The 26,056-nt window shown below is 43.3% G+C and overlaps 1 protein-coding gene across 15 annotated transcripts in view; it reads left to right on the top strand.

Moving 5' to 3' along the window:
- LOC141935671 (NFU1 iron-sulfur cluster scaffold homolog, mitochondrial) overlaps positions 1-26,056 on the top strand; it is a 102,419-nt gene that overhangs the window by 14,738 nt on the left and 61,625 nt on the right. For 14 of the 15 annotated variants that reach the window (XM_074852120.1, XM_074852117.1, XM_074852127.1 and 11 more), the window contains 6 exons: positions 11,707-11,825; positions 13,886-13,994; positions 16,195-16,337; positions 21,646-21,767; positions 23,248-23,329; positions 25,302-25,434. In XM_074852120.1, the coding sequence (XP_074708221.1) occupies positions 11,707-11,825; positions 13,886-13,994; positions 16,195-16,337; positions 21,646-21,767; positions 23,248-23,329; positions 25,302-25,434 (708 nt within the window). Of the gene's footprint in view, positions 1-6,807; positions 6,929-11,706; positions 11,826-13,885; positions 13,995-16,194; positions 16,338-21,645; positions 21,768-23,247; positions 23,330-25,301; positions 25,435-26,056 lie in introns of all 15 variants that reach the window. The other variant, XM_074852113.1, reaches the window with a different exon arrangement.

The raw sequence follows: 26,056 nt of genomic DNA, 5'->3' as shown, positions 1-26,056 counted from the left end.
TTCCTGGTTCTGCAGAGACTACTGCCTGGTCTGTGCGGCGTGTCCTGCGTTTCACCTCTCTTCTCACTGCAACTTGAATGACTTTCTGAAGGTGGCACTTAGAGCTGTGGGTTCTGGGTATGAGCCTGTTCTGCTGTGGCTGAGCACACGCTGTCGCTACCCTGTGCTTGGGCTTGCAAGCTGTTGACACAGCTTAGCCTAGGTAAAGAAAATCCTAATTTTGTAGCCTGGATCGTGGGAAACAAACATCAATTATGTCCATGTACTCCTGAGACATGATGCAAGCCTGTGCCCCTAGGATAGGCTCTGTGTTTTCTGTGCATGCAACTTGTGGGTCAATAATCTTTGCTTATATGGATATAAAATAACATGTAAATACCCTAATGTAACCAGAGGATTATGGAATTGGGTGGGAGAGTGAGTCATAGGCATTAATTAAATCCCAAACCCTGTGTGTCATGATGAAGGCTCCAACATGTAGTAATAAAACAGCAAAATACAAACACAAAGGAGAGCATTAGTACAACCACCACTGTTTCAAGTCTTTTTAGTCTTTTTGTGTTAGGTGATCTGGAAAAGACACTCTGGATAGCAGAGCTCCAGCTGTGCAGGAGGCTGTGGAGAAAAGACTGGCAGTAGCTTGTTGATGTCTGTGGCGTGCAGGGTAAGAATCTGGGGTTGAAATCAAGTCAATGAAGAGTTTGGCGAGACTTCCTGACGGTAGGGATAACAACACCCCAGGAATAAACCACTCAAGAGCATGCGGAGAATGTGTGAGTAGAATAGTTAAAGAACAGGTTAGACAGACGTGTCAGGAGTGACTGTGGGCATTGTCAGTCTTGCCTGTAAGCGAGAGGCTGAGTCAGGTGAAATCCTGTGGCAGTGATGCGGTGACACAGGGCCACGCTTTCTCAGCGAGACAGTCCTGCGTCGCTTACCTCTTGAAATTTGGAGAGGGTGAAATGAGGCTGGAGAAAGCCTCCCTCTGTCTGCTAATCTTGTCATCCTCGAACCTTCCTCCTTTCAACTCCACTGAGGCAAGAATAAAATTGTCTTTTATTTTTTTTATGCAGTTTTTGTATGTTAGTTATAAAGCTATAAAACCACTGGGGAGAGAGAGACAGAGAAGTTTGAAGGCCCCAAAGGCTCACCTTTTGGGATGCTGCTTGTGTGGAGATGACCATGAAAAAGGAAGAAAATACCAGAGGCCATGCTAGTGATCCTGCAGTTATCTGTTTAACTGCAGCCACTCGGGTGTCTTCGCTCAGGGAAAACTGAAGTGCCCCTTTGCCTGCAGGCTTTAGAGTAGCAGACTACCTCCTACTGCCTTCCAAAAAAGCAGAGGATGTAGGAAATGCTGTTCGACTGTATCAGTGATTAATCTTTCACCAGACCAAAGCAAGCTTGTGAGTAAGAGATCTTATGTTCACTTTTAAGACTGGATTCCTGGCGACAGTTAGGGCTCTTTGATACCTGGCAATAATGGGCAACCTCTAAAAATGTTTCTTCCTATTGGAAGTATGTTGTGCCATATCCAGAATGTAATAAGAGGGGTTTCTGGGTGAACCTTCAGTCCCATCCTGTTAGGATGACTTGCTACTGGCTCTTACTATGAGATGCTGTGGTTTGAGGGGTCTTTTCTGGACTTTCCCTTGTTGGACACCTGACGGTGCCCTTCCAGCACAAATTTCCTTTCTGGAGACAGCCTGCAGAGCTCATGTCTGCAAAGCAGAGCTCAGGGACGAGCTGTGTAGGCAGGGCCTTTGCTTCGTACTGCTGCTGTGAGTAGTATGTTGTCCCACTGACCCACGTGTTCTTTGATCAGGTGCTTAATTTTTTGCCTTTTTTGTTAATCGCAGGTTTTCCTACACTAGTAGCATCGTTTTTAAGACTTATAGAACAGAGGATTTATTTGCAAATTGATTGCGTTTCTGACAATCTCCATCTCAAGGAAGCAGGAGCAGAGATGATGTTCCAGGTTGAACTCAGTCAATCACAGATTGTACCAGTGTTGTCTTTGATATAGCTGTGATCTTGGATGTTACAGCCCTAATGCAAAGTCTGCCTCATTACTGTGGCTTCTTAATTAAATCTCAAACAGCTTTACAACAACTCCCTCAAGATTTGTTTTTATTTTTCTTTAAAGGTGTTAATGCTGACATCTCTGTCGTAGCTTTAAAAGTGTTGTAGATGCTTCATAAAGCAGAAAAAACAACATGTAGTGATCCTGACTGTTCCAATTCCTTGTTATGTGTCAAAGCAGAACACTTCACAATACTGATCCCCGTTTGTGGGCACGTTTGGTAGTAAAAAGGGGTAATATTGGAACAGAAAACTTATTTTGGAGTGAAATATGCTGCCCTGGAAACAAAGAGCTCAGAAGTGATGGAGAAGTTGCATCAAAAGGGAAAATGGGATTTGAAATCATACGTTTCTTAGCAAGTATACTGCAGTAATACCCTCCTGCTGGGCAAGGGAGTAGTAAAATAGAAGATAGCAGACAGAATATATTAGTGCAGATTATAGTTCTATTTTTGTCAGTATTAATCCTAGTACCCATCATAGTTGACTAGTGGAGCTATAATTAAAGTAAAAAGCCCATATAAAAATTAACCAGTAATTATTTGTCTGTGTGGAGGGTAATACAAGATCATCACACGTGAGACAGGATCAGTCAGGGACTGTTGCCCTTTGCTTTCCTCCCCGTTATTGCTGTGTTCTTGGGACTGAGCGTGGTGCTTTTTATAGGAGCTGCTGGGCGAGTCTCCTCTTGACAGCACCACTCACGTTGTGATACACAGTAACGCCTTCTAGCAGTAACAGGAAGTTTTTCTGAAGGTTTCTGCAGGTCAGCAGCTCCAGTGAGGTCTGAGGAGGGAATCCCCAGGGCACCTTGGTGTTTTTTCCCTGTCCTACAGATGAGTCACTTGTCCATCTTCATCCTTGGTTATAGGTGGGGAGAACAGTCTTTCACCTTTGTTGAAAACTGGCACTAAGAGCTGTAGGAGAGAAGCACTGGCACATCTGAGTGCTTTTCCCTGATGTGCTTGCAGACCTTGATGTTAACGTTAGCTGAACTTGGCCATTGTCTAAAATAATTACAGATGATTGTATTGCTCAACTCTGCCCAAAGTGTTTTCCTTGGCCTTTTTTCTTTGTGCTGAAGCGTAAGTGACTCCAAAGTTGAGGTTTGCTGAAGCCATCTCTGTTCCTGGAAAAGATGTCCTGATACTTTGGTGCTTTATAATCAAGAATCATATCATAGAATCTTAGAATAGTTTGGGTTGGAAGTATACACAGCTAGGGAAAAACTTTTTTTTGTTAAATGACCGTATGTTATGCCAGCTGGAGAGAGGTGTCGGGGTGCAGGATGGCTTTCTCAGTACAGCAGCAGAGAGAAAATGGTTCTGGTGTTGCCAAGTGGTGATGTCCAGTGATGGGTAATGTGCAGTGTCTGTGTGTCAGCTGGTTGTGGCTATGACTTTGGGAAAAATAAGCACTGGGAACTATTTTTTAGTAAAGCTGTGGGTATAGTGAGCTGCAAACACCCTGTGCAAGGGAGTTGATGTGATTTTCCTCTAACTGAATCACTGCATCCTGACTTGGGGGTAATTAAAAAAAATTGAGTGAGCCTGCCCCTTGTACTTAGGAAAGTAAATGCTAAGGAAGTTCTTCTGACTTGTGAGGTAAGGCAAACATGACATAATTATTGATGGATAAGAATGGGTAAGTATTTGGATTGTGCAAATGAGGAGTGGCTTTGTGCCTGGTTCAGCAAAGCACTTAAAATTAAGTGCCTGCTAGCACAACCAGAGCTTAAAACGCCTTGCTGGCTGTCCCTGGAGGCTAAATATTCCTAGGGTAGTTGTTGGGGACATCTGAAAAGCACTTGGCTGTCCCCTCAGCCTCGGTGCTAAAGCACGGTGGGCTGTCTGGCATGCAGAGCTTTGAGGTGGATGAGATAGAGCTAAAGTACTGAAAGCTGGAAACAATTCAGTGGAAAACCACATGCGTTGTTTGTCCAGCTCAGAAAAGAATTTCACCCTTGAACAATAAAGTTTTTAGTGGCATCCAGAACGTTTATCAGGAACTATGGTAATCTAGATATTGTTTGTTTGTAGAAGGGTGATGGAGAAAATCCAAAATGAAGCAGTGGTTTATTTTTTTTTAAGTGGGAATTAATGATTTGAATTAATGATTTGATAGTTGGCTCTTTCAAGCCCAATAATTTGACTAATTTAACTGAAAAGAGGAGTGATTCCTCCTGCTCAAACCTAGCTGCTTTTGGGTTATCCAGCATGGCCTTGGGGAAAAAAAATGAGAGATGTCATCTAAGACAAAACTTGGAAAACGCTTGCAGAAGGAAGACACATCCATGCGGTGGAGATGTTTTTGTAGCTGTTATTGCAGAGCTCAAACACGCAGCTGGGAGATCATCATGCTACAGGTCTCCTTTGCTCCTGTGCAGATGGCACTTAACGTCTCTGGGAGGTACTTTCAGCATGGATTTTCAAAGGAGGTGTTCTGCCTAATTGTGTTTGGATGAAGCTATTTCTATGTTGTTAGTGTACCTGCTGCTGCTTGCAGAGGGTGGTGGATCAGCATAGCAGGGTAACACAGAAAAGGCAGTGTGTTTTGGGAACACTAATGGCTTGTGAAAAGGCCTTTGGTCCTGCAGATCCTGTGAAATCTAACCTGCTTTACTTTGTGTGTAGAGGGCAGAGTCCAGCCAGTCCTGTTCTGGCCTATGATTAACTCAGGTGAAGTGGTCTGTTGAGTTGTGCTTCAAGCACTGTCTGGCTATGGTTGAATTTGCTTTATTTTGGCTCTGCATGAACAAAACAGGATTTTTGTGGGGACCTGTTGTCTGGCAGGCACAAAACCTGCCTGCAGTAACACCTTGTTTTCTTCTCTGCTGTTTAAATAGGTGTCTGATAAGGTGTGGTCGAAGATCTGGAGCAGAACTTAAATGCAGCTCAAACAGCTGAATAAGTGATTGTGTGGGAAGGTCCAGTAATCATGTTGGTAGGAAGGGGGTTCTCAGGACAAGCCGTTTCTGATGGTTTCCCCATCCCAGCAGGACAAGGTGGCTCTGTTGCTCCGGAATACCTGGGCTGTGCAGGAGGGCAGTTGTGTCCATCGAGGGCAGGGTGTCGGTGTTCTGCTGTAGCAGCATGTACTGAATTTTGCTAATTTATACGTTCACCAGTGAAAGGGAGCTCTGGAAGAGCTTATCACAAAGAGGTGACAGAAGGAGCAACCTATTTCTCTGTAAACTTTCTCACTATAATGTTAGTTAGTGCAGCTTTCTTGGAAGCAGCATCCTGTGTGTGTTTGCAGATTGGCAGTGCTGGCTGCCTCTGACTTACTGGTTGCAAGAGGATTCCAGGCTTGCAGTACACGTGAGTCACTTAAATGCAGCAGAGCACTATCTTCTTACCTTGAGAGGAGCTAAGAGGGGGATCACGTGCAGCTTTGTGTGGCTGGTTTTACCTAGTTCAGAAGTGCTTGCCTGGCTCTGAAGAGTTCTGCATCCTGCTGAAATTACAGAAGGGCTGAAAATATAAGTACCAGTGCTGGAAACTGGCCAGCTCACTGACACAAACCTGCATGGAAAATTGCTCTGGCGTCTGTATTGACTGGAGATAATTGGAACTTCCTTTTTTTTTTTCTTTTTTTTCCCAGCTTATCCTAAAACCAGTTAGCAAGAACAAGTCAGGTCAGAAGCGTGTAGCAAGATAACCGTGTTCCCATGCTGTTGTAGAGGTAGATGCAGGCCTAAGTGCAAAAGACAGTGATGTTTCCCAAGAGACATATGGCTGTTGCTGGCTCGAAGCTGATGGTGATCGCAGTACTGACTGCGTTCTTACCTGTTCAACAGTGCTAATATGTCTTAAGGATGAGCATATAAATAACACTTTATGTCTTTGAATGAGAGCGGTGTTTTAGCTTCTGCTGGCTTGCGTAGAAAGAGTTGAATTTTCTTCAGAACTTTAAATCACAGGCTCTTGTTTATGAATGCAAGGGAGAAGTGTCCTCTAAGCTGACTCTCAGGACTAGTTCTTGCTTCTCTCCCTTCTGGTGCTTGCAAAGTCTCTGGATTTATTTGCTCTATTGAATCTGAAGCCTGGACTGGTATCTTGCCTTTAGCTTTCCATACGTGTACTGGAAAAAAGGTTCTACTGGCAAAGACATGAGGATGTTCCTAGTGCCTGGATTACTAAACTCTGCCTTGTGTGTGACCCGCCCTCCCTGGTCACTTGTGGCACAGCTATCTAACTTCACTTGAGGCAGCGCAGGCTCTTGAGCTGACCTTGGCTGGCTTGGAGTCACCCAAATCCTGGCGTGTCTGTCTATTGTATTGGAGCTGACATAGTGCACTAGAGCTGGCAATTTCTGGCCGTTGGAAGGGTTGTCTTGCTTGCCGTTCACTGAAAATAGAGGTAAATGGTTCTGTAATGTGCATCTGGCAGTGCTTCATAATAATTGCGTGTCAATTTGTCTTTGATCTATTTCCTTTCAACTTTGCCCAGATCTAGCAAAATTGGGGGTTGGACTGGGATAAGGAGGGAGAAATTGGTTGTGGTTCCAGGCTCTGGAGGCTGAAAGTAGTCCTTGAGGCTGACGAGGTGGTAATGTTGTAGATATGTAGTGTGCAAGGAGGAGGGGCTAACCAGTGGGGAGCAGCTGTTAGCAAGATAGTTAAAAGCTAAAATAAGTATATTAATTTCAGCATGATGCTGTGAAAAACCATCAGAGTTCAGATGAGTGCTGGGTGACTTGTCTAAGCAAATCCTGCTTGTTCAGGGCATCGATGACCAGGCAGACAGCGAGAGCTGGGCAGCACCCGACCTTACTGCTGCAACCTGGAGAAGACACCCATCGGGTTCTGTGGCTGGGCCCCTCTTCTACTGTGTAATGTTGCATGGTAGGTGAAAGAAAACTTAAATCCATTAGAAGGTCTCCGTTAAGCAGTGTTGGCTGCAGTCCTGGTGCTTGATAGTTTGGTCCCTTCCTGGGCTGTGCTGAACAGTGTTCTGGGCTGTCAGATGCTGCCAAGTGAAAATTTCAGTCATCTATTGGGTCCTCCTTCCCCTCTTCTCTGTCATAATTTGCTGAAAAATGTGAACTGTATTTTCTGTCTGCTGCTTACCAACAAAGTTGCTGCTTTTGAGGTAGCTGTGGGAGTACAGGTCCTTCTGAAACTGCTCTTTTAGCATGAATCTGAAGTATTGGCCACAGTTGCCAAGAGAAAGGTTTCAAGTGCTTCAGAATGCTTCAAGTGTATTAGCTGGTAGCCTACTTCTGCACCTGAACCCCTAACCTTCAGACCATGATGTGGTGGTATTGTTAATGTTTTTTGCAATGCAACAGTTTCAGGCAAGTGCCATTTTCTTTAGCAGGATGGGCAGTTCATGAGCAGTCAGTAATAAATGTGCGAGGGACTTGGGAGGTGAAGGATAGACCAAAGCTCCAAAATCATCTCTTGTGCACGAGGGACTTAAAAGGAAATATCTCTAGGTCCAGGTACAGACCACTAAAGGCATCCCTGCCATTTCCAGACTTTCAGGCATACAGCAGTTGTTGCACGAGAAACCTATAAGCAGATTTTGACCTCAGCCTGGAAAGACCTACAGCTCCTGCAAGGAGCAGGATTCCTGTTGTAGCTCTGATTTGCTCTGGCACATGGAATGGGATCAAGCCCCGTTTCTGCAGATACGTGTGCGATGCATGAAAGCCGGTGGCCTGATTTTTCCCTGCCCTGTCTCTGCACCTGCTGCTTCCTCTGGAAGCCAATTTTCAGGTTTAGGTTCTTGGTATTCTTAAAATTGACCCCTATATCCTGCTAATGGTTTTTGATCTTGTATTTCTAGAGCTATTTATGTATGAGGAGTGTGGCAAGAAGCTGCTGTTCTTTGTGCTCTTTATCCCTTTCCACTTCCCTCCTCCTGCTGTTTTACTGAGAGTTTGCAGTCCTGCTCTCTGCATGCAGAACTGGGAGTGCTGAAGCCAATTAGCAGTGGAAGGTATAATAAATGCAGAGAAATTCAAATTAGGGTGGTATTTTTCACACCTTTTCTGATTTGAATGTGAAATGGCTACCTGAGGCAAGTTAGATATTCTTGATTATGTTGTGCCTTTCTGGACTAAATCCTGGATACAGTCAAAACCTGGGCTCAGCCAAGGGTAGTTTGGAAGGAACATTTGTGGTCTGTTTTAACTGAGGCAATCAGACCACATGACGTAGAGTTGTTTAGAAGGTAAGACTTTGCATCCTCACTCGAATGGATGTGGATCATCAAATTTTGCTTCTCTGATGACAAAGTCGCTTACTCTAGATTGCTGTGTAAAAATTGCTGTATGTACCCTGATTAAATCAATACTTGTTTTCTCTGGAGAGAAGCATGCTGCTTTTACTAGTAGCAAAATTGTCATGCTTTAATCTGCAGTCAGTGGGAGTTTAATAATAAAGTACCCAAATTGGTAGGTGTATTTGCAGACAAAGTAAGTTAATGGTTTTGCACAGCTTCCATGTGTGGTGTCGTCAGCTGAAGTTTGCAGGGGTTAAAGGTAAGGGAGAGAAGGACATGAGGATGTAATTTTCCTCTGTGTGTAAGCACTGTGACACCTCTGCAAATGTTGCAGGATTCCTCTTGGATGCGGCTCCACCTGACGTATTTGTGTCTCGCTGCTCCATTTGGAAGATGCTTCGGGCCATATTTCTGTCAGGTCCCTATGTGTTCATGTTGCAGTCCTCTATCAGAAAGCATTAACTTAATTTTTATTTATTTTTTTCTTAGATTCTAAATTTCTCTTTCCTTTGAGCCCTCAGGATGGTTTAGCTATGTTATCCGTTGCATAGACTGTAGTTTTCTTTGCCAGTTGACCCTGGTTGCTTGTAAGCAAACCAGCATGATGTACATATTCTAGCAAGGGTGCTCAAGGAGTGACTTAGCTAATTAGCACCAGGTCCAGACCAGAGGAAAGGTACCTTGCCCAAAACTTTGCTAATGAGACAGTTAGCAGTTGGTGTGAAGAGGTACCAGTCCCACTTCAGCTGAAGCAAATATTTAGAAGGAGGAGGTCCTTGAATTTAGTGGATCTGCTTCTTTTTTTTTTTTTTTAAAGTTTAATTGATCTATTTTTGCTGCTCAGCTCGTGTTTCTTTCTGCTGAGCATAGCACTGTAAACAGAGATAGGGTATCCTGCTGGCCTCCAGGCCTGGCGGGAGGAGCTGTGGGAAGGAAGCTGAACCCCTGGAGAGGAGGGGAGGCTTCTGATGGACAACTTCTGACTTTGTCATTTGGGGAAAATTAAAAAAAAAAAAAAATTGTGATTCACCAAAAGTTTTGATGATGACTGAGACTCTGCAATAAAAAAAAAAGAAAAACTTTTTTTGTTTAATGTTTTCTCTAGATTTTATCTGTGGTCCATGGAAGTACTGCACAGAAAAAAAAAAAAGTCCAAACCTGATCTCTCCCAATGATTTAAAAGAGCATAATGTGTTAAGGAATTGGGGAAATTGTGCTGGTTATAGGTCCCTTGTTTCTTTCTGGCTCCATTGTGGGTTATAAGAGGGGGGGAGAAAAATCGGTAGAGCGCTGTCTTGCTTTTTTCAACATAGACATCCTTTGGGCTAAGTGGGATGTGCAGATTTGTTCTCCAGAAATGAGACGAATGTGGCTAGGGTAGAACAATAAGGCTACCGCTGTGGGTTTAGGAGTCCTTAGAAATGACTTGTAACCTGAGATCCTCAACTTGAAGCAGCATAAGGGTTATTTTTGTTTCTGAATTTGAGCATTATGAAGGAATGAGGCCCTTCAGAACTACAAGGGTTTTAAAATCTTCTGTCAGGAACGAACAGCATCTGTATGGCCTGCTGTATCCCAGGGCCATGTCCCATTTTTCTGCATTTGAATATCCATTTTGCAGCCTGGTTATAGGTTTTAAGACCTTTAATTGAAGTCTTGACACCTTTTTCCGTTTTTTTCTTCCTCTTCTTTCTGTTGCATCTTTCTGCAACTGCTCCGAGGCTGCTACCGCTTAGTTCTGCTCCTGAAAGTCAGTGGGGCTTCCGTGGAAAACCTGGTCTAGTTTCTGTGGCAGACTATGATGTGTAAAAGTAAGGTTTTTGCATGCTAAGAGAGATTTTTGTTTAACAGCTCTGGTGCTGACAGGCATGTTATTTGCATGTGTAACTTCTGTGGTTGTTTTGGAAGATGGGCTGTAATGGGTGCTATAAAAGCTGTTTGATAACAAATGGGGAGGGTTATACTTTGAACACAGCAGCGTTGTCTGATCACTTGCTCTTTTTCAATCTCAGTGAAAATAAATCCCAGTTTTAGTAAAAGCTTCAGTGGGCCTTTTGGCTGTGGTGTTCGATTTGTTAACAGCTTGTAAGCACCAGTTGTTGCAAGACTGGAGTTGTCAAATGCAACCTATTTTAACACTAAATTTTACCCAAATGTGGCTTTCTTGCTTGTCACATTTTACATGATGGGGAGGAACTCATGTAAGTGCTAAATAGCCATTAGTAATAATTATGTACAAACATGTCATATACGTGTTGTTGATCTGATGGTTTCTGGCAGCTTGTAAAGATTGGGATTCACCAAAGGGCTCAAACTTTTAAAATGAGAATTCTCTGGGATGTGAGTAGCTTTTTACAGCGTGTAACTACAGCTCTTGGCATCGTGGGACTTCTGAAGGCTACGGCAGCCCCAAATCATAATTTACTATCGAGCTGATTCTTTAGCAGTCCTTAAGCATAAAAGAAGTATGTGCGGTAATGGAAGGTAAGAGAGAGCAAATGAAGTGCTGTTAGGTTGTGGCATCGACAGTGTTGTCATACTTCCCTTTTTACCATTGTGCAGCACTTCTTGGCTACTTGGATCCGTGGACTCTTTATTCGGATTCATTCTGATCTCTGGGAACCAGGTGTGAAACTTTGATGTCTATATACCTCCATCCTCAATCAGCTTCCTATTTCTGTCCAGGACTACAAATGTAAAACCCATCTATTTTGATGCATTGCTAAGAGAGATGAAAGGCTTTCATCCTACACAAGTCAAGTATGTCCTGGGAGTCCTGACCTTGCTAATAGCAATGACCACAAAATGAATTGTGGTTTGGTTTTATTTTCCTTGTTCTTGTGTCCTTTTTAAAAGTACTAACATCAAACCACATGTGGGAGATGGGTTTCTTCTGCTTCTTGCAAAAATCAGCTTTGTAATGTAACTTAGATGCTTCAAAAGTTGGGAAGCCTTTTAAGTTCAGGCCTTTAGTTGTAATTCAGTGGATGAGCTGTAGCTCTAATTTCTGTCCAAGGCGACGTTGCTGTTTATACTTCAGCTTTCTTCTTCATAATGGAAATTAATGGAGCAATGAAGGACTGTCTGGCAGGACAAGTAACTGGTGTCATTTCTTGTTTTTATGGAGATGTTAATGTTAACTTAGCTTCTGTTAATTGAAGATTTGCCCCCTTGGATTCCTTTTAGTTCCCAGAAATAACTGTCTAGGCAGAGTTGGAAGCTCTGGAGCTGAACACGTGTAAGGGACGCTCCCACCGTGGCTCTGTTGGTAGCTGCTGAGTGCCCTCCCTCTTCTGACTGTACTCTGAAGGCAGATGGAGGCAGGGACAGGGTTGGAAGCAAGGACCAAGAGGTTTCTTGGTAAATGAATAGGGTGATTTTGTGTCTTCTGCAGGTGGATTTGCGATAGTGTTTCTTGTGAGGACTAACAATGGGATGAAATGTGCCCTGAAGCGGATGTACGTCAATAACGAGTATGACTTGCAAGTCTGCAAAAGAGAAATCCAAATCATGGTAAGTCACCACTTTGTGTTGGGGCCCCTTTGTATTGGGAGTGGAATAGTGCGGGAGCCTGATCCCCTTCTGCCTGTGATCTGTGTAGCATCACGTCGCCAACTGTGGGCTTTCTTAGCAAAGCTGTCTTTTGCAAAGACCTGACTCCTGGAGTTATGTGACTATGTGAAAAACCTCGTGCTGAATTATTTAAAATGTAAATAGCTTCAGTGGACAAGAAAAACAGGGGAGCTGTGGAAAAGCAGAGGGAACCTCAGGAAAATGAGGGGAGGAAAACACTCCTATGTCAACCCCATGACTTAATGGGAAAGGGAAGAGCTGAAGAGGTGAGCATCGTTGGGGGTGTTAGACTTCAAAGTCTAACTATCTTCAGGGCTAAAGTCTTAATTAAGCCTTTTAGACTCCATCAGAAAAGGCTAATGATTGTGATCTAACTGAATTCAAATCAGTTAATGAATGGAAGACCTCCATCCTGAGATGAATTTGTATCACCAGCTTCTAATCTTTTGTATTGGGATGAAGGCTGTCTTTGTATTGGTGAGGTTGGTAGAGTAAAACCAGTATTTGTGGGGCATTACTGCCTGAAGTTTTGAAATAGGGAAGTGTTTATATAATAAGCACTGGGATACTTCTCTAAATTATTAGATAACGAGTTACATGATAGGATGGCTATTTTTAATAGCTGTTTTAAACTTAATGTCTCTAAACAACAAAACATTGAGGTGATCCAAATGAATTTGATTAGTCTTGTTTGGAACCTGGTAAGCCTAGAAAGTGCCACTTTTGAAGTTGCATTAAAGGTATTGATGAACATTTAGGGCAACTGCGAGGTGGGGAAGGAAATAGTAAAATCCTTATCCTGCTAATTTACAACATGAGATACAAGTTTGGAGTAGATGATCTTCATATCAGAGGCTCTTACCTGTAGCAGTGCTGGGTGTGTTTTTTGAAGTAGCTTTTAATGAGGTTAATAACTTTAAAGTTAACTTCTGGAGTTTGTGTGATAGTGCAGTGAAGCTTGTGGGCATGCTTTGTCATCACCGTAGCTAATGCTACATGGGAAAAGTTGAGATTAGATCTTACATCAAAGGTTTTAGCTGTGCTCACAAAGCTTGTTTACTTGGATCTTACTTGCTGGTGCTCTCCATTGTCTCCATGTCTTTGGTGCCTCTCTGAAATGTGTGGCTAACCTGGAAAGTGAGGGCAAGGAGTATCCTCACTTGACAGGTCCGCTTGCTCCTGTACTAAGTCTTATCATAAGCCCCGAGTCTTATCTTTTGCCCTGAAGAACCAGTACATCACTAAAAGGCCATATTTTCTTATCTCCTAGCTTTTGTGCAATAAAGAAGTATTTTAAACTTAACTGCACTAACTGCAGCATTACAACAGAATGTGACTAGCAGAATCTCGATTTCTTTTACTGGTGAGGCTGAACGTTGAACTGGACTGGCTATTGCACCTGGGCGTGTGTGTGAAGCTGGCAGTCCCAAAAAATTACTTTCCCTGCAGGTTTAGCATGCATCGCAGATAAGTCATTGATATGAGAACTTGTGCTTTAATCCATCGAGTTACTTAAAATAAGGTACTTCTAAAAGCAAGGTGAAAATTTGCTTTATTACCTTAGTGGGGTTTTTGAGCATGCAAAGATTTGAGATACCGTTTGCCAGCAGAAGAGTGGAAGGAGATGAGAAAAGTAAGCACAACATGTACTGTGCATGGCCACCACAAAACATCTGCCTTGTTCTCTTCTCTCGGTAAAGGAGGAGCAGCTCCAGGTAGCTTGGCCTGGGCCATCTAAGGAAACATGCAGAAATCTGGACTGATCCCTGGGCAGGTTAGTTCAACAGGTTGGCTGTTTCTCTGCTGTTTGTCTCAAATCCTTCTGGAAGGTAGAGACAGACCTAAGGTTTGTTCAAGTTTTGCGTGACGATTAATCCAAAAGTGACAGAAGCTTGTGCCTAGACAGGAAAAGAGCTAGGAAGGCTTTGCACTGTAGAACCACCAGATGAGAATGTTGCTCACTCTATACGGCTGGTTTATGCTTTGACTTTATCTTACAGCGGGACCTGTCTGGCCACAAGAACATTGTCGGATACATCGATTCCAGTATAAACTCCGTAAGCAGTGGCGATGTGTGGGAAGTGCTGATACTAATGGACTTCTGTCGAGGTGAGTGTGGGCTCAATGTACTGTTCATTGGTAGATTTGTCTCTTTTCAGTGCTTACAGGAAACTTGCACAACATCTGTCCTTGAAAAAAACAACTAATTTCTAGGCCTGGCCCTTCCTTGGCTACCAAGGAACTGTTCTGAACAAAGCACAGCCAAAACTAAGTGGAGAAGTAGATGATACGTGAGGCTATGTTGACCCTGTTAATGGGACTGGTACCACCTTTGCCCATGCCCATGGTGGTCCTAGATCCTTTCTGTTGTGAAGAAGAATCCTTAAATATATATTGCTGTTTTCCCTAGGCTGGTCCACACAAGAAGTGGCTCTTCTAAAGCTGCCAGGCTGTGGAATGAAATTCTTCTTCACTTTATGTCATATTGCAAGCTTTTTCCACTTCAGCCTAACTTAGGATTGTTCTGGAAGAAGCATGAAATGGATAATGTGAAGCTGAAAAGTATTCATTTTACCTCTGACCTTTTTATTTGGCTGTCTCTAGCCAGACAGGCTCTTCCAGTCTTTTCCAGCTGTCCCAAAGCTTTGATCTTTTGTGGCAAGGATGTGGTGTTTGGAAGATGACGCATGTGCTGTGCACAAATGCCTCTCACAGGAATAGTGTTAAGCAAAAAGATTGTTTTGGCCAGGTGACTTCAGAAGTCTGTGGCTGTTTTGGATGGTGGCAGCTGATGGAGAAAGGTATTCTTGGGGGGTGTTTGGCCTTTAACTGAAGCCAGGTGCGTTGTAGCAAGAGCAACTAGATGCTAAAATACCTTTAAACATGTACAGTACAGCTTTCTGTTCTGCTGTGCTGGCTTTGCTGCTTTGTTTTGATGCAGGAATCTTGACGAACTTGCATTCTGTTTGTTTGCTGGTAAGAGGAAGAACCTTAAGTGTACTTTTGCTGAAGGAATCGTTATGTAAGCTCTCTGTAAGCTTAAACCTAAAGATCACAAGGAGCGTTGTAAGAAATAGGCCTGGCAGTGCTAGTCAATCCATACTCAGCTCCATGTTGCAGACCCCACTGTGTAGGGAAGTGCAAACCATAGCAATCCAGAATGCACTCCCTCCAGCTGCATTAGCCTCCCCTCTGTGCCAAATTTTGGGCTGGTGAAGTAAAATCCATCTTTCTAAGGTGCTTCCTTCCATCTGAAAGGAGGAGAGCTGCAAGGTGGTATTTCTCACGTGGCTTGCTTTTGCCAGATGCTCAGCACACACCTGTCTGTCTCCAACATTCAGACTGAAGCACGGGAATTGCTGTTACGTGTTGGATTTTCCCTTGTTACTTTCCTTTTGTGTCGAACAGTTTCCAAACCAAATCAGTGTGTCTTTGTGTGCAGAACCGCGCTCGCTTTCAGTGCAAAATGTTCACAGCTGCATTATTTATTAAGCTGAGCTTTTCTTTTGTGCCATGAAAATAAAGTTTTCCAGCACTTGTGATATGAAATGATACAGTTTTGCTTTGCCAAAGGTTTGGAAAGGAGTTTTTTCTGTGTATATAGGGTGTTTTGAGGGGGGGAAGAACCTCAGTGTGGGTTGTTTTGGAAAGGCCTTGACAGCAACAAAACCTCAAAGTTGAGGCAAATTCAGGAATCATTCATGAAAACTTGCTTTTGTTTGTCTGGAGTTCCCCTTGCTACAGAGGGACTTTTAATTTTTTTTTGCCAATCTGTGAATTTAGCCAAGCCACTTAGTAGTGTATGGGCTTTCTGCGTGTCTCCCTTTTCCCCTCCTCTTGCTTACATGTGGCAAACTATTTTGTGGACTGTGGGTGCCCCAAATTCAGCCTTTTATTCCTCTAGTCTTCTTTTGAAGAAGAAAGAAAAAGATGTGGCTTAGTCAGAGTTAGATTTGAGTGTTAACACAGCCAGGTGAACGTGGGCCTTAGAAGTTAACGTGCTGCTCTTGAAGCATTGTTCAAAGACAAGATGAGATGTAATGCCTGCTGGCGGATATGCGAAACCCCCTGGGATTTAGGCGAGGAAATGAGAATGAAACAAGATGAGTAAGCAGATTACAAAAAGCTTCTGGGGAAGGCTTGGTGTGAATTTTGAATTTGAACTTGTGGACTTCTTGTGTGCTGACTGTACAGCCACAGTTTGAAGGGGAGCAGACTGAGACAAATTAGGTCTGGTAAGATGGGAGTTTAGGCCAAGCCAGGCCTCATTTTGCATATCTGCTCTGATTCTTCATGTTTTTCTCCTCAGGAGGTCAAGTGGTGAACCTCATGAACCAACGCCTGCAGACAGGGTTCACGGAGAATGAGGTCCTGCAGATCTTCTGTGACACCTGCGAAGCCGTAGCCAGGTTGCATCAGTGTAAAACGCCAATAATCCACAGGGATTTGAAGGTGAGTTGTGGACTCCAGTAATACAGCAGGGAGCGTGCGTCCTCCTTAATGTGTCTGTTTGCTGCCTACGCCGTGGCAGACGGGCTTTGAATACCGGTACTGTGTTTCTGTTGTTAGTAATGAGGAAAAGTGGGCATAAATACCTCTCTCTATTGGAAGATAAAAAAAGAAATGAGCCTCTCATTGCTGCTTACCATATGTTTACCATCTATAGATCTACTTAAAAAACACAAATGTTTGTGAATAATTCTGTTTTGCACAGGAGATGTGCCAGAATGTGTCTGATGAATTATTCACAGTGACTTTCTACCACCTGAAACATTATTGATTTTATAAGGTAGTTCACAAAAAGCATGCTGTAAATTTGGTTCCTGGACCCACATTAAAAGAATCCTGCCAGAGATGTTGGCCTTGGGGCGGGAGTTGTTAGAAGCTTTTGAAACTGGCCTCTAACTCTCTGCTGACCATGAAAGTGCATTGTAAAACTCTGTGTGCTTAGCTGGGAGCAGAGCTAGGCCAGCGGGGAGAGCTTTTGAAAAATCCCATGCCTATAATCAAACAAACAAACAAAAAGATCTTCCCCTTCCTCTCAACTAGCTTGTAAAATGCCTGAATAATCTATTCAGCCAAGAAGGAGGCTCCTGTGTACATTTGAAATTCAGATGTGCTTTGTGGGTCAGGTTCTGTTTTCAGAGCCCGCAACAGATGTTTGTTTTGTGTCGCTGGCCATTATGTTATAGGGGCAGAAGATGCCACGTGTGCCAACGAGAGCGCAGGGGAAACAAATCCTCAGGGATTGGTATGCTTTAGCATGTTTCAAATGATTGTGACCCCACTGCTCGGTCGCTTTGAATATATGAAACGAGTCTGATGTCTGTTTTTTCTAGAGTGAAATGGGTGGAGTCTTATAAATTTGAGGCCTGGATTTAAAGCTGGTAAGGTCTGCGGGCATCTCGCAGGAGTGTGTATAGGCAAGGAAAATTGGGATGAGAGGATGAGGCTTAGGAACAGGAACCTCTCCAGTTGATATTAACCCCTGCTGTTACCTTTTTGGCGAATCCATGGGGTTTTTTAATAAAGAACAAACTCATTGTGTGGCATGTGAATAAAATCTGGGACATCTGTGATGGATTAGGGAGTTGATCTGGAGCGTTACTTCTACACCGAGTTGCAGTTGAAATGGACTGTTATGGTCTGATGTCCAGCCCACTGCTGCATGTGTAGATCAGTAAAGTGTTTGCAAGGCCTGGCTCTTGGTTGGTAAGCTGTGCCCAAGGTCAGAGTTGGCTCTTCTCTGCTTTGAGACATGTTTCTCAGTTGACTGTTGTATTGTTTCTGTGGTGATGACCTCTGGAGCTCCAGTCACAACTGGGGATCTGAGTACTAACACAGAATGAATAATTTGGGTATGTTTTGACTTTGAGTTCAAATTTAATAATGCCAAAGGGGAGCTGCAATTCCAGAGAGATTAAGGGCCAGAGAAGTTTTGTACAAGTTCTGAGTGTAAGGAAAGGCATCCATCGGGTAGGTGTTTTGTTGGGGTGAACATAACCCTGCTGAAGAGTGGGCAGATGTTGACTTTGCAGGCAGCTGCATGGGGACTGGAGGCTTTTTTTGCCTTCCAGCACTTTGAAGTTGCTCTGATGCTGGAGGTTCCTGCCCAGAGAGCTCTGCCAGCAGAAGGGATCGTGTGAATTGTCTTTAAGCCCTTTCAGACAAACGCAGCTGGATTGGTTTCAGCGGCCTGTGGCTGTGATTTTTTTTTTTTTTTTTGAATTAACCCAACAGGCTTTGCCAGAAGCAAGAGCAACCTCCTGTTGGCACAGTCTCCAACTGGTGGGAAGTGACCAACAGCTGGAGACAACAGCACCTTTAAGCAGCGTGCCTGTAGGCAAAAGTGGACATCTCAGTGGGAATAAAGGCCACAAAAAAGATACTATGTCATCCCTGTGTTTGTTTATTACGGTTTGCCTTCCCAATCTGATGATTAACTCTCAGGTGCTGTGTCTGTCCCTGTGCTCTTACAGCTGCCTGATGTGTTGTACAGGGTGCGATGTTTAATTTCACGTGCTCTGATTGACTGCCACAAAGACAGGCGTATATCGATGCTGCTTTTTCCTAAAAATTAGGAAGCTCCTCATGTGCTGCCTCTGTGCTGGTCAGGACCCCTGACCTACAGAGGCGGTGTAAGCCTACTGGCAGTGGGCTTGCCTTGTGTGGTTACCTTTGCTTGTTCTTGCAGATATTTTCCTCACCCTCAGGGTTCAAAGGCCATTGCTGCTGCAGGGCATTCCCTAAAAACTTAGTTTTTGTCCTCCTCTCTGGAGTAAGAACACTTCCTAGCTCTTTAGGTTAGGCTTTTTAACAGTGAAGAACAAGAGGCCAAATCTTCTTATGGCTATCGGTTATATCACCCTGGCTGTGAAGTCTCTGCTTCTAAGTTGGACTTTATGCAGAGAAACTGTAACTGTCAGACCCCAGAGGAGTAGGGTTTAGTGAGGTGGAGGGAGGGGAAAATCTATCCAGGGCTGCTGATAATCATTTACACAACTACCCTATACCTAGTGGCAGTTGTCTGCGTAACTTGCTTTACAGTTAACCTTGTCTTTCCAGTCTCATGTCCTATAACGTGTGTTGTTCAAAGCACCAGCTTAGAGCCAAGTTTGATTTCTACAGCTCGGAGCTTTGTGCACTGAGAGGTCTCCCGTTTCTACCTGTGATGCTTCTGCTAGTCTGAACCCATCTGGTTCCAGGACTAGATGACTAGTTTGCACATGAGCGGCTGCATTTTTTTGTAGCAGACACACAGCAGGATACAGCAAAATACTGTCAGTCAACCCAGAGGATTCTGTTGATCAAAACATTTTTCTCCTTTCCTTTCTCTACTTTCTGAAATAACCAGAAGGTTGTGCTCTCATGTTAAGGATTTAGTTTCTTCTGCTTTCTTTTTAGCAGGAGTCCTCACTGTGTTGCGCTTCTCTGTGGCGTGATAAGATAGTCACGCTGTGCTGTTGTTATCTCTGTGCCTTCTTCCATCGTGCTTCTTTGTAATGCCAAGCCTTGCCCTGATGCCGACAACAAGCCTTTGCCTGGAATTTGTTTGGACAAATCTGTGTTCAGTGTGTGATATGTAAAATTGTTCAGTCCTCTAATGGTAAACCCTTGTATCGACCGTGTTAAGAATATGCCTGTGCCAAAATCAGTTAGTGGTCTTAGCTGTCATGTTGCATTCATTTCTTTGCTATGAAATACTAAACAAACTTTCAGAAGTAAATAGTGAATGGTGCCAGGGGAGGAAGGGAAGTTGAAACATCTCTAGAGAGACCTGAAGGTGCTGGAAAGCAGTCAGGAAGTGTACCTTGGTCGTGCATCCCTCCCAAATTGCTGCCTGAACTTAGAAATACTGGCCTTAGAAGCCATGGCTCTCACGAGAGGATAACGTGTGGTGACTTTGCTGGTTAAAGCCTCATTCCTTATCCCTTGCCAGTGTGTGCCTGTGCCGTGTTTTTGCGGCTTTACTTCTGGTTTTAGCAAAGAAAGGCATTTGCTTCAGAGGGTAAAGACAGAAGCTAGCTACATTCCATAACTAACAGAACTTACAGCAACTCATAGATTCCCTTAAAGATTCCTGTTTGGGGTCTAAATCTGATTTTTAAGTGTTGGGCATGTCAGAGACTGCAGCCAGAGTTGTGGGTACTCAGCAATGCTGAAAAGTGGATTGCAGCTGAGTGTTTGACTGGAAGAAGGCACCTCCATACTATTTTTAAAAGACAGTTTTTTTCTCTCCTGACAGTCAGTAGCAGTAATTTAAATACTTTGTTTCGCTGTGTGGTTTTTTTCTTTCTTTCTGAAAGTTACTGAACAAGCCTGGTTGCTGGATAGTCCAGTGCTGATATTTAATAAAACTTGCAGGATGTTTCAGTGAGCAGTCATGTCAGACTTCTCAGCCAGATAAAGTGGAAGGATTCTTCTGGAAATGTTTGAATATTTGCAGGGAATAGGGAATAATGCTGTCAGTGTTGATCTGCTAGGGAGAACATCTGTGTGCAATGCTTTATTCAAAGCAGATGGATAGCAGAGGGGGGAAGGGGTGGTGTTTAACCCTTGGTTTCAAGCCAGCGTTTCCCTCCTCAGCTGCTCTAATTTGGCTGCATTTTCTGATGCTTAAAATGCTGACTACTTCTTTTTCTTTCCTTCTTGTAAAGATCATCCTTGATGGGGAAGTCTACTTCCAAAAGATTTTGTTAGCGAGCACTTATGTGGTGATTTTTTGGAAATATATGAGCAGTATGTTTTATCTTGTTATATCTGAGCATTTGACATTGATTGAAGATAAATATGTTAAAAATTGTGTGTGTTCCCTTGAGAGAACATGCTGTTAATGCCACTGTACAGATGAGGAACTGGAATACAGGGATGCTCTGCCAAAGCAAAGAACTGAACCCAGGTTTGTCCACATCTTATGTCAGTGTTGAAACATTTAGACAGCTTGCTTAAGTGGATGCAAGCTAGATTTTTGTTAATGCATGATTAAGTGTCAGTATTTAGGGAAAGGCAGTGACTGCTGATTTTTATTTTTTTAGCTATCCCAGGTGTTAGTTTCAGCATTTGTTTCAGTTGTGTGATTCAAATTACCAAATACTTGAAAGAAAGGGCTCATCTTCTCGGCAGCCTGGAGGAACCTCTGCTGATACAACCACTGTTGAGGGATTACAGGGTACCCAACACTTCCTGGTAACAAGCAACTAAAGTGTGAGCATAAGCTGAAGCTTGTTTTGAATGAGACCCTAAGTGACAGGTGAAATGCAGGCAAAGAACTGGAGATGTATTACAGTTTCATAAAGGATAGAAGTGTGTGTGCTTTCATTCATTTGTCTCCTCTCTGCCCCTCTAGACAGCGAGGGGGTATAGCCCTTTATAAAGCTGTGGACATCTTGTATTAGCTGGCTCAAGTTCAGATGCCAGACTGTGGGTCAGTAGCTCAGGGAACTTGAACACGAAAGACGCTGAGACACAGTTCCTGTCCTGAAGCACATAGCAGTCTTAGTAGAGGCAAGGTGATGTGCTTGCAAAAGGAAAAAGGAGAGGTGGCAGGATGGAAGGCAGTGTTACAACTATGCTTCCACGATTTGACTTCTATTTTAGAAGATGTGACACAGATTTGATGCGTATTTTCTTTGCTGTCATGTTATGCTTTCATGTCAGACATGTCTGATATGTCTTCAGGCACTAAAAACCCTGGCTCATGGAAAGAAAACTAATGTTTTTTTTGTCTGAGTGATTCTGTATTTCTCTGTGATGCTCATAGGTTGAGAACATCCTGCTCCACGATCGTGGCCACTATGTCCTGTGTGACTTCGGAAGTGCTACTAACAAATTCCAGAACCCTCAAACAGAAGGGGTGAACGCGGTAGAGGAGGAGATCAAAAAGTAAGTGTGCTTTTCCTTTTCAACTTGCACATAGTTTGTGCTTGGAAGGTAATATTTTCTTCTACTGGGGACTAAATTTTACTCAGTCCCGTGGCAGCAGATTGGCTGCTGCTGCATAGAAGTGTCTGCTGCAGGTAAATAAGTGCCTGGGGGAAGGTGAAACAATAAATTGAGCTTGATGTAATTGCTTTAGACCTGAAAGACTGAGTGTGCTAATGCAGAGAAGGTGCCCACCTTGACGAGGTAGTGACATGTTCTGTTATCTATGGGGTCAGTCTATCTCTGTCCTTCATCTCTCTTGGCTTCTTTGGACTGCAGTACAGCAGATGACAAAATCCCTGTCCTCCACGAGCAACTCGTCATAAATCCTTGCAGTGACTAAGGGAATGTATGGCCTAACTCCTCAGCTCTTCGCAGAAAATCTAAGGACCTTGAGGTGTTTAATCTGGCTCCTTCTCTCACCCCATGCACAGCCAGCTATAGTGGTGGCAACTAGGTGCAGCTTGATGCTTTTAAAAAGGGAACTTAACTGGCAGTTTGGTAGGACCTAGACCAGGAATGGAGCAGACTCCAGCTTCTTGGTCTTGCTTTGGTTTTAACATCACTGCTGCAAACTTTACAGTTCTGTTAATATAGTATTCTGGCTAGAAAACAGCATGTCAGAAATGTGTGCAAATGCCTTCTTTTTGTTAGGATTCAGTTACACCTGCATGGATTTCCTAGACTTGTTTGACTGAAGTTTTTAGAGCGCTCCTAGTCTGGCTTTGCGGTCCCTTTGGAATGCCCTACTTGTACACTTATTAACAAGCCTACAAAAACTTTGCCTTTAGCAATGCTTTCTTGTGATCAAGATAAATAGCATGCAAGGTGCCGTGGCAGAAATTATAGACCTACTGATAGGAAATCTTATCGTAAGAGTCTCTTAAACTGTGGCGCAGTTTCCAGCTATTCTATTTGTAGTGATTTGTTAAAATGAGGCAGATTCTAGCTATAGTTTGAGATATGAAATAACCTTTCCCTTGTTTACAATGACTCTGAGCAGGAGTCCTGGTATGGAAGTCTGTCTATTAGGAGCCGCGTATCTGGTTACAATCTTTGTAATACAGTTGGCCGAAGCCCCAGCAGTGAGGACATTGCAGAGGACATCTGACTACTGACCTTGTTACTCTGAATCCTTGAATATTTCTCTTCTAGTTCTTAAAATGACCGTACTGTTTTGTGAGTAAATTGCTTGGTTTAGAAAAGATCTTGGTTCCTGCTTTGGTTTCACAGGGCAGTTTGCAGTGGTTAGTATTTTATTGTTAGAGGTACGTAGCAGATGCTGCTGTTAAAAGATTTTTTTCAATAGATGATCTTCTTTAGTATCCCTTCCCCCAAAATGAATAGGGAAGGAGTGAATTTTTAATAATTTGGAAAGGTGACATGGTGAAAATGCATCTGATGCCCATTTTGAACTCACTGATAGATCTTTCTGCTACAGGTACACTACGTTATCCTACAGAGCACCAGAAATGGTCAACCTCTATAGTGGCAAACTTATTACTACAAAAGCAGACATATGGGTACGTATAAAAACCACTTAACATCGTAGAGCCAGACTGCAGCTTGCTTTCATTACTGTAATGAGAGGGTAACTTTCTGGCTGGGGCTAACCTAGTTTCCTTAAGAGGCTGGACAGTTTCTGAATAAAGAGTTCCTCTGCTTGATGTTTCTGATGAGTTACTGCTGAGCAGGGTGGTTTATGGATAAAACATGCGTGCTTCTTCACATGTTACCTCCCATGTGGTTTTAATTTAGAGATGTATGGAATTCCAGGGTTGAACAGCACAAACCTGGTTTCGTATCTTAAGAGTTAAAACAGAAAATTCAGAGTATTGTGACTTCTTGTGCCTGGATTGGGTTGTAAGGATGTGAAATGAAAGTTACTGGTCAGAATTTAGTAGAAAACTGAGAAAACAGACCTTCCCCAGGAGCAATGGTATGCTTATCCTGGACAGTGTAACACAGGTCCGGGTTGTCAAACCTGGCCAAAGACCAAGCTTTTGCACTGCTGTTTCTAATGACCAGTGCAGTCTTGCCATGCTTTTCATGTTGAGAGCAAAATGCAACTGTAGTGTAATCCATTACTGGCTAACCTGATCAAGGATGGAAGGCTTCCCTTTACTTGGGATGGAGATGAAAAAAAGTCTGTGCTGTTTGTAGTGTAGTGGCAATTTAGCAAATGGGATGCGTTTAAAATGCTAATTCAGAGCATGTTTGTTTGGTTTGTGGAGCCCTGAGCTAGGAAGAAGGCAGAAGCAGCATAAGGAGAGTTCTAATGTGTTCTCAATAGCTCTGCATCTGCATATACAAGAGGGAAAATTGCTGGCGTGACATCTGCTGGGAAGAGTCCTCTGTCCTCTCTGAGCTCGGCTCGGAGTGGGGAAAGCAGCAGCTCCTGTGGGGCTCTTTCTCTGCTGAGTTCAGCAGGATGTTTGTAGGCCTTGTACCAGCACCAGCTCACTCGCCTGGGTGTTAGAGACCTGGAGAGGGAAGGTCACAGCTGTAACAGCACGAAAAGATTGTCAGGGCCTCCAAGGCAGCCAGAGAACTTAGGATTTGCACTCCTTCCTGTGATAATGTGGAAGGGCAGAGACCCAAAGGCTCTCCTCTTCCTGGCATGGAAGGAATTTTGTTGTAGTGACCAGCTGAGCGTTTCCAAACGAGCCTGTGGTGGTGTGCACAGTGGGACCTTGGCTTCAAGGCCTGTTGCAGTGTTTGTCCAGCTGGAAACCTCCCCTTCCTTAAATCTTATCGAGGTTATTTTAAACTAGAGTGCGACTGAATTGTGAAATCCTATGACAAAAGAGAAGCTGATGATGACTTGCTTAGGATTAGGAAATGTCTCCCCCTCTCCCCTCTGAGATGGTGGGAGTGTTTCATAATTAGCCCTTTGTGCAAAACTTGTATTTTCTTTTGAAATAGGTGGTGTTTTTTGCTGTCAAAAGCAGCACAGAAATAGATGGAAGGGTGATATAACCTAGCAGCCTGCAGACTTATCTGTATATCTCTCCCTGGTACATATTTATAACGATTGAAAGGTTGTTTGAACTTAAGCTTGGAAACAGTTTAGATTTTTCTTTGCCAGAATAAATGTATTAAGGATGATGGTTACCATTTATTTTTGCTATTACTTTGCTTTTTCCTCCCGGTATGTGGTGGAAACAGGCTTTGCCTGTTTAATGACATGAAGGGTCACTCGACGTGTAGTGGTATGTGGAGCTGTGGGGGGTGTGTGATGATACTGGCACAGTCCCCCAGGTGACAGTACTTCAGCCTACAAGGGAAAGCTCTTCATGTATTTATCTTCCCATGTAACTGTGCTGGTTTTCAAGTCAATCCCAAGGACATTAAATGCAGGCCTGATGTCATGCGGGACCCGTATCGTAGAGCAAGCTAGAGCACTTTCCCTGTTATCTACAGTGGTATTTGAATTGTACCGTTCCCTGCTTTTCCTCAGTTTGTTGAATCCTTTGCTCTGTTCTCTCTCTTTAGGCCCTTGGCTGTTTACTGTACAAGCTGTGTTACTTCACCTTGCCGTTTGGGGAGAGTCAGGTGGCAATCTGTGATGGCAATTTCACCATTCCAGATAATTCTCGACACTCGCAAGACATGCACTGCCTCATCCGTGAGTGTCTGACAGTGGCGTAATCTACTTCCACAGAACTAAAAAAACCCAGCAGAAGTGTTTTGTCCTTACGTTCCCTGTTCCTACAGTAAAACTGTTGGTGTTTCTCTTCTTTTAAGAGACTTGCTTGCACACAGGGGTAGTTAAAGTGATCTTGTAGTAGCTTAGGAGATCACTCTTTGAAAGACAGTTGTGACAAAGAGATTTCTATTTGGCTAGGCTGTAGTGAACTCTGTGGAAAGGCAGGGAAACAGACAACCATTTGGTTTAAGAGTCCTACAGAAACTTGCACAATAAGCCTATTTATGCAGAAACGTATTTCTCCAGTAATAAATCTATTTGGATAAGGAACTGAAAAGAACCACAGTGACTTTAGACGAGCGATAAGAATTCATCTTCTGTGAATTGAGAAACAGAACTGAAATGATTTATAAATAACCCACTGACTAGAGTGAATGTGTAATTAAGGGTACAATGCACTACTCTTGGCAAAGCTGGGGCAGCTCTCTTGTTTTCAGCACAGCATTGGATTTTTTTTTTTTCCTAGCCACAATCTTGACTAACACAGAGTTGGATGTGTTTGCAGAGCAGCCTGGTATTTTTTTTTTTGCTTATGTGGTTG

This window comes from Strix uralensis, chromosome 28 (genome assembly GCF_047716275.1).
Source record: "Strix uralensis isolate ZFMK-TIS-50842 chromosome 28, bStrUra1, whole genome shotgun sequence".
Lineage (NCBI taxonomy): Eukaryota > Metazoa > Chordata > Aves > Strigiformes > Strigidae > Strix > Strix uralensis.
The sequence above is the reverse complement of the archived record's forward strand: the minus strand, read 5'-3'. Positions and strand labels throughout refer to the sequence as shown.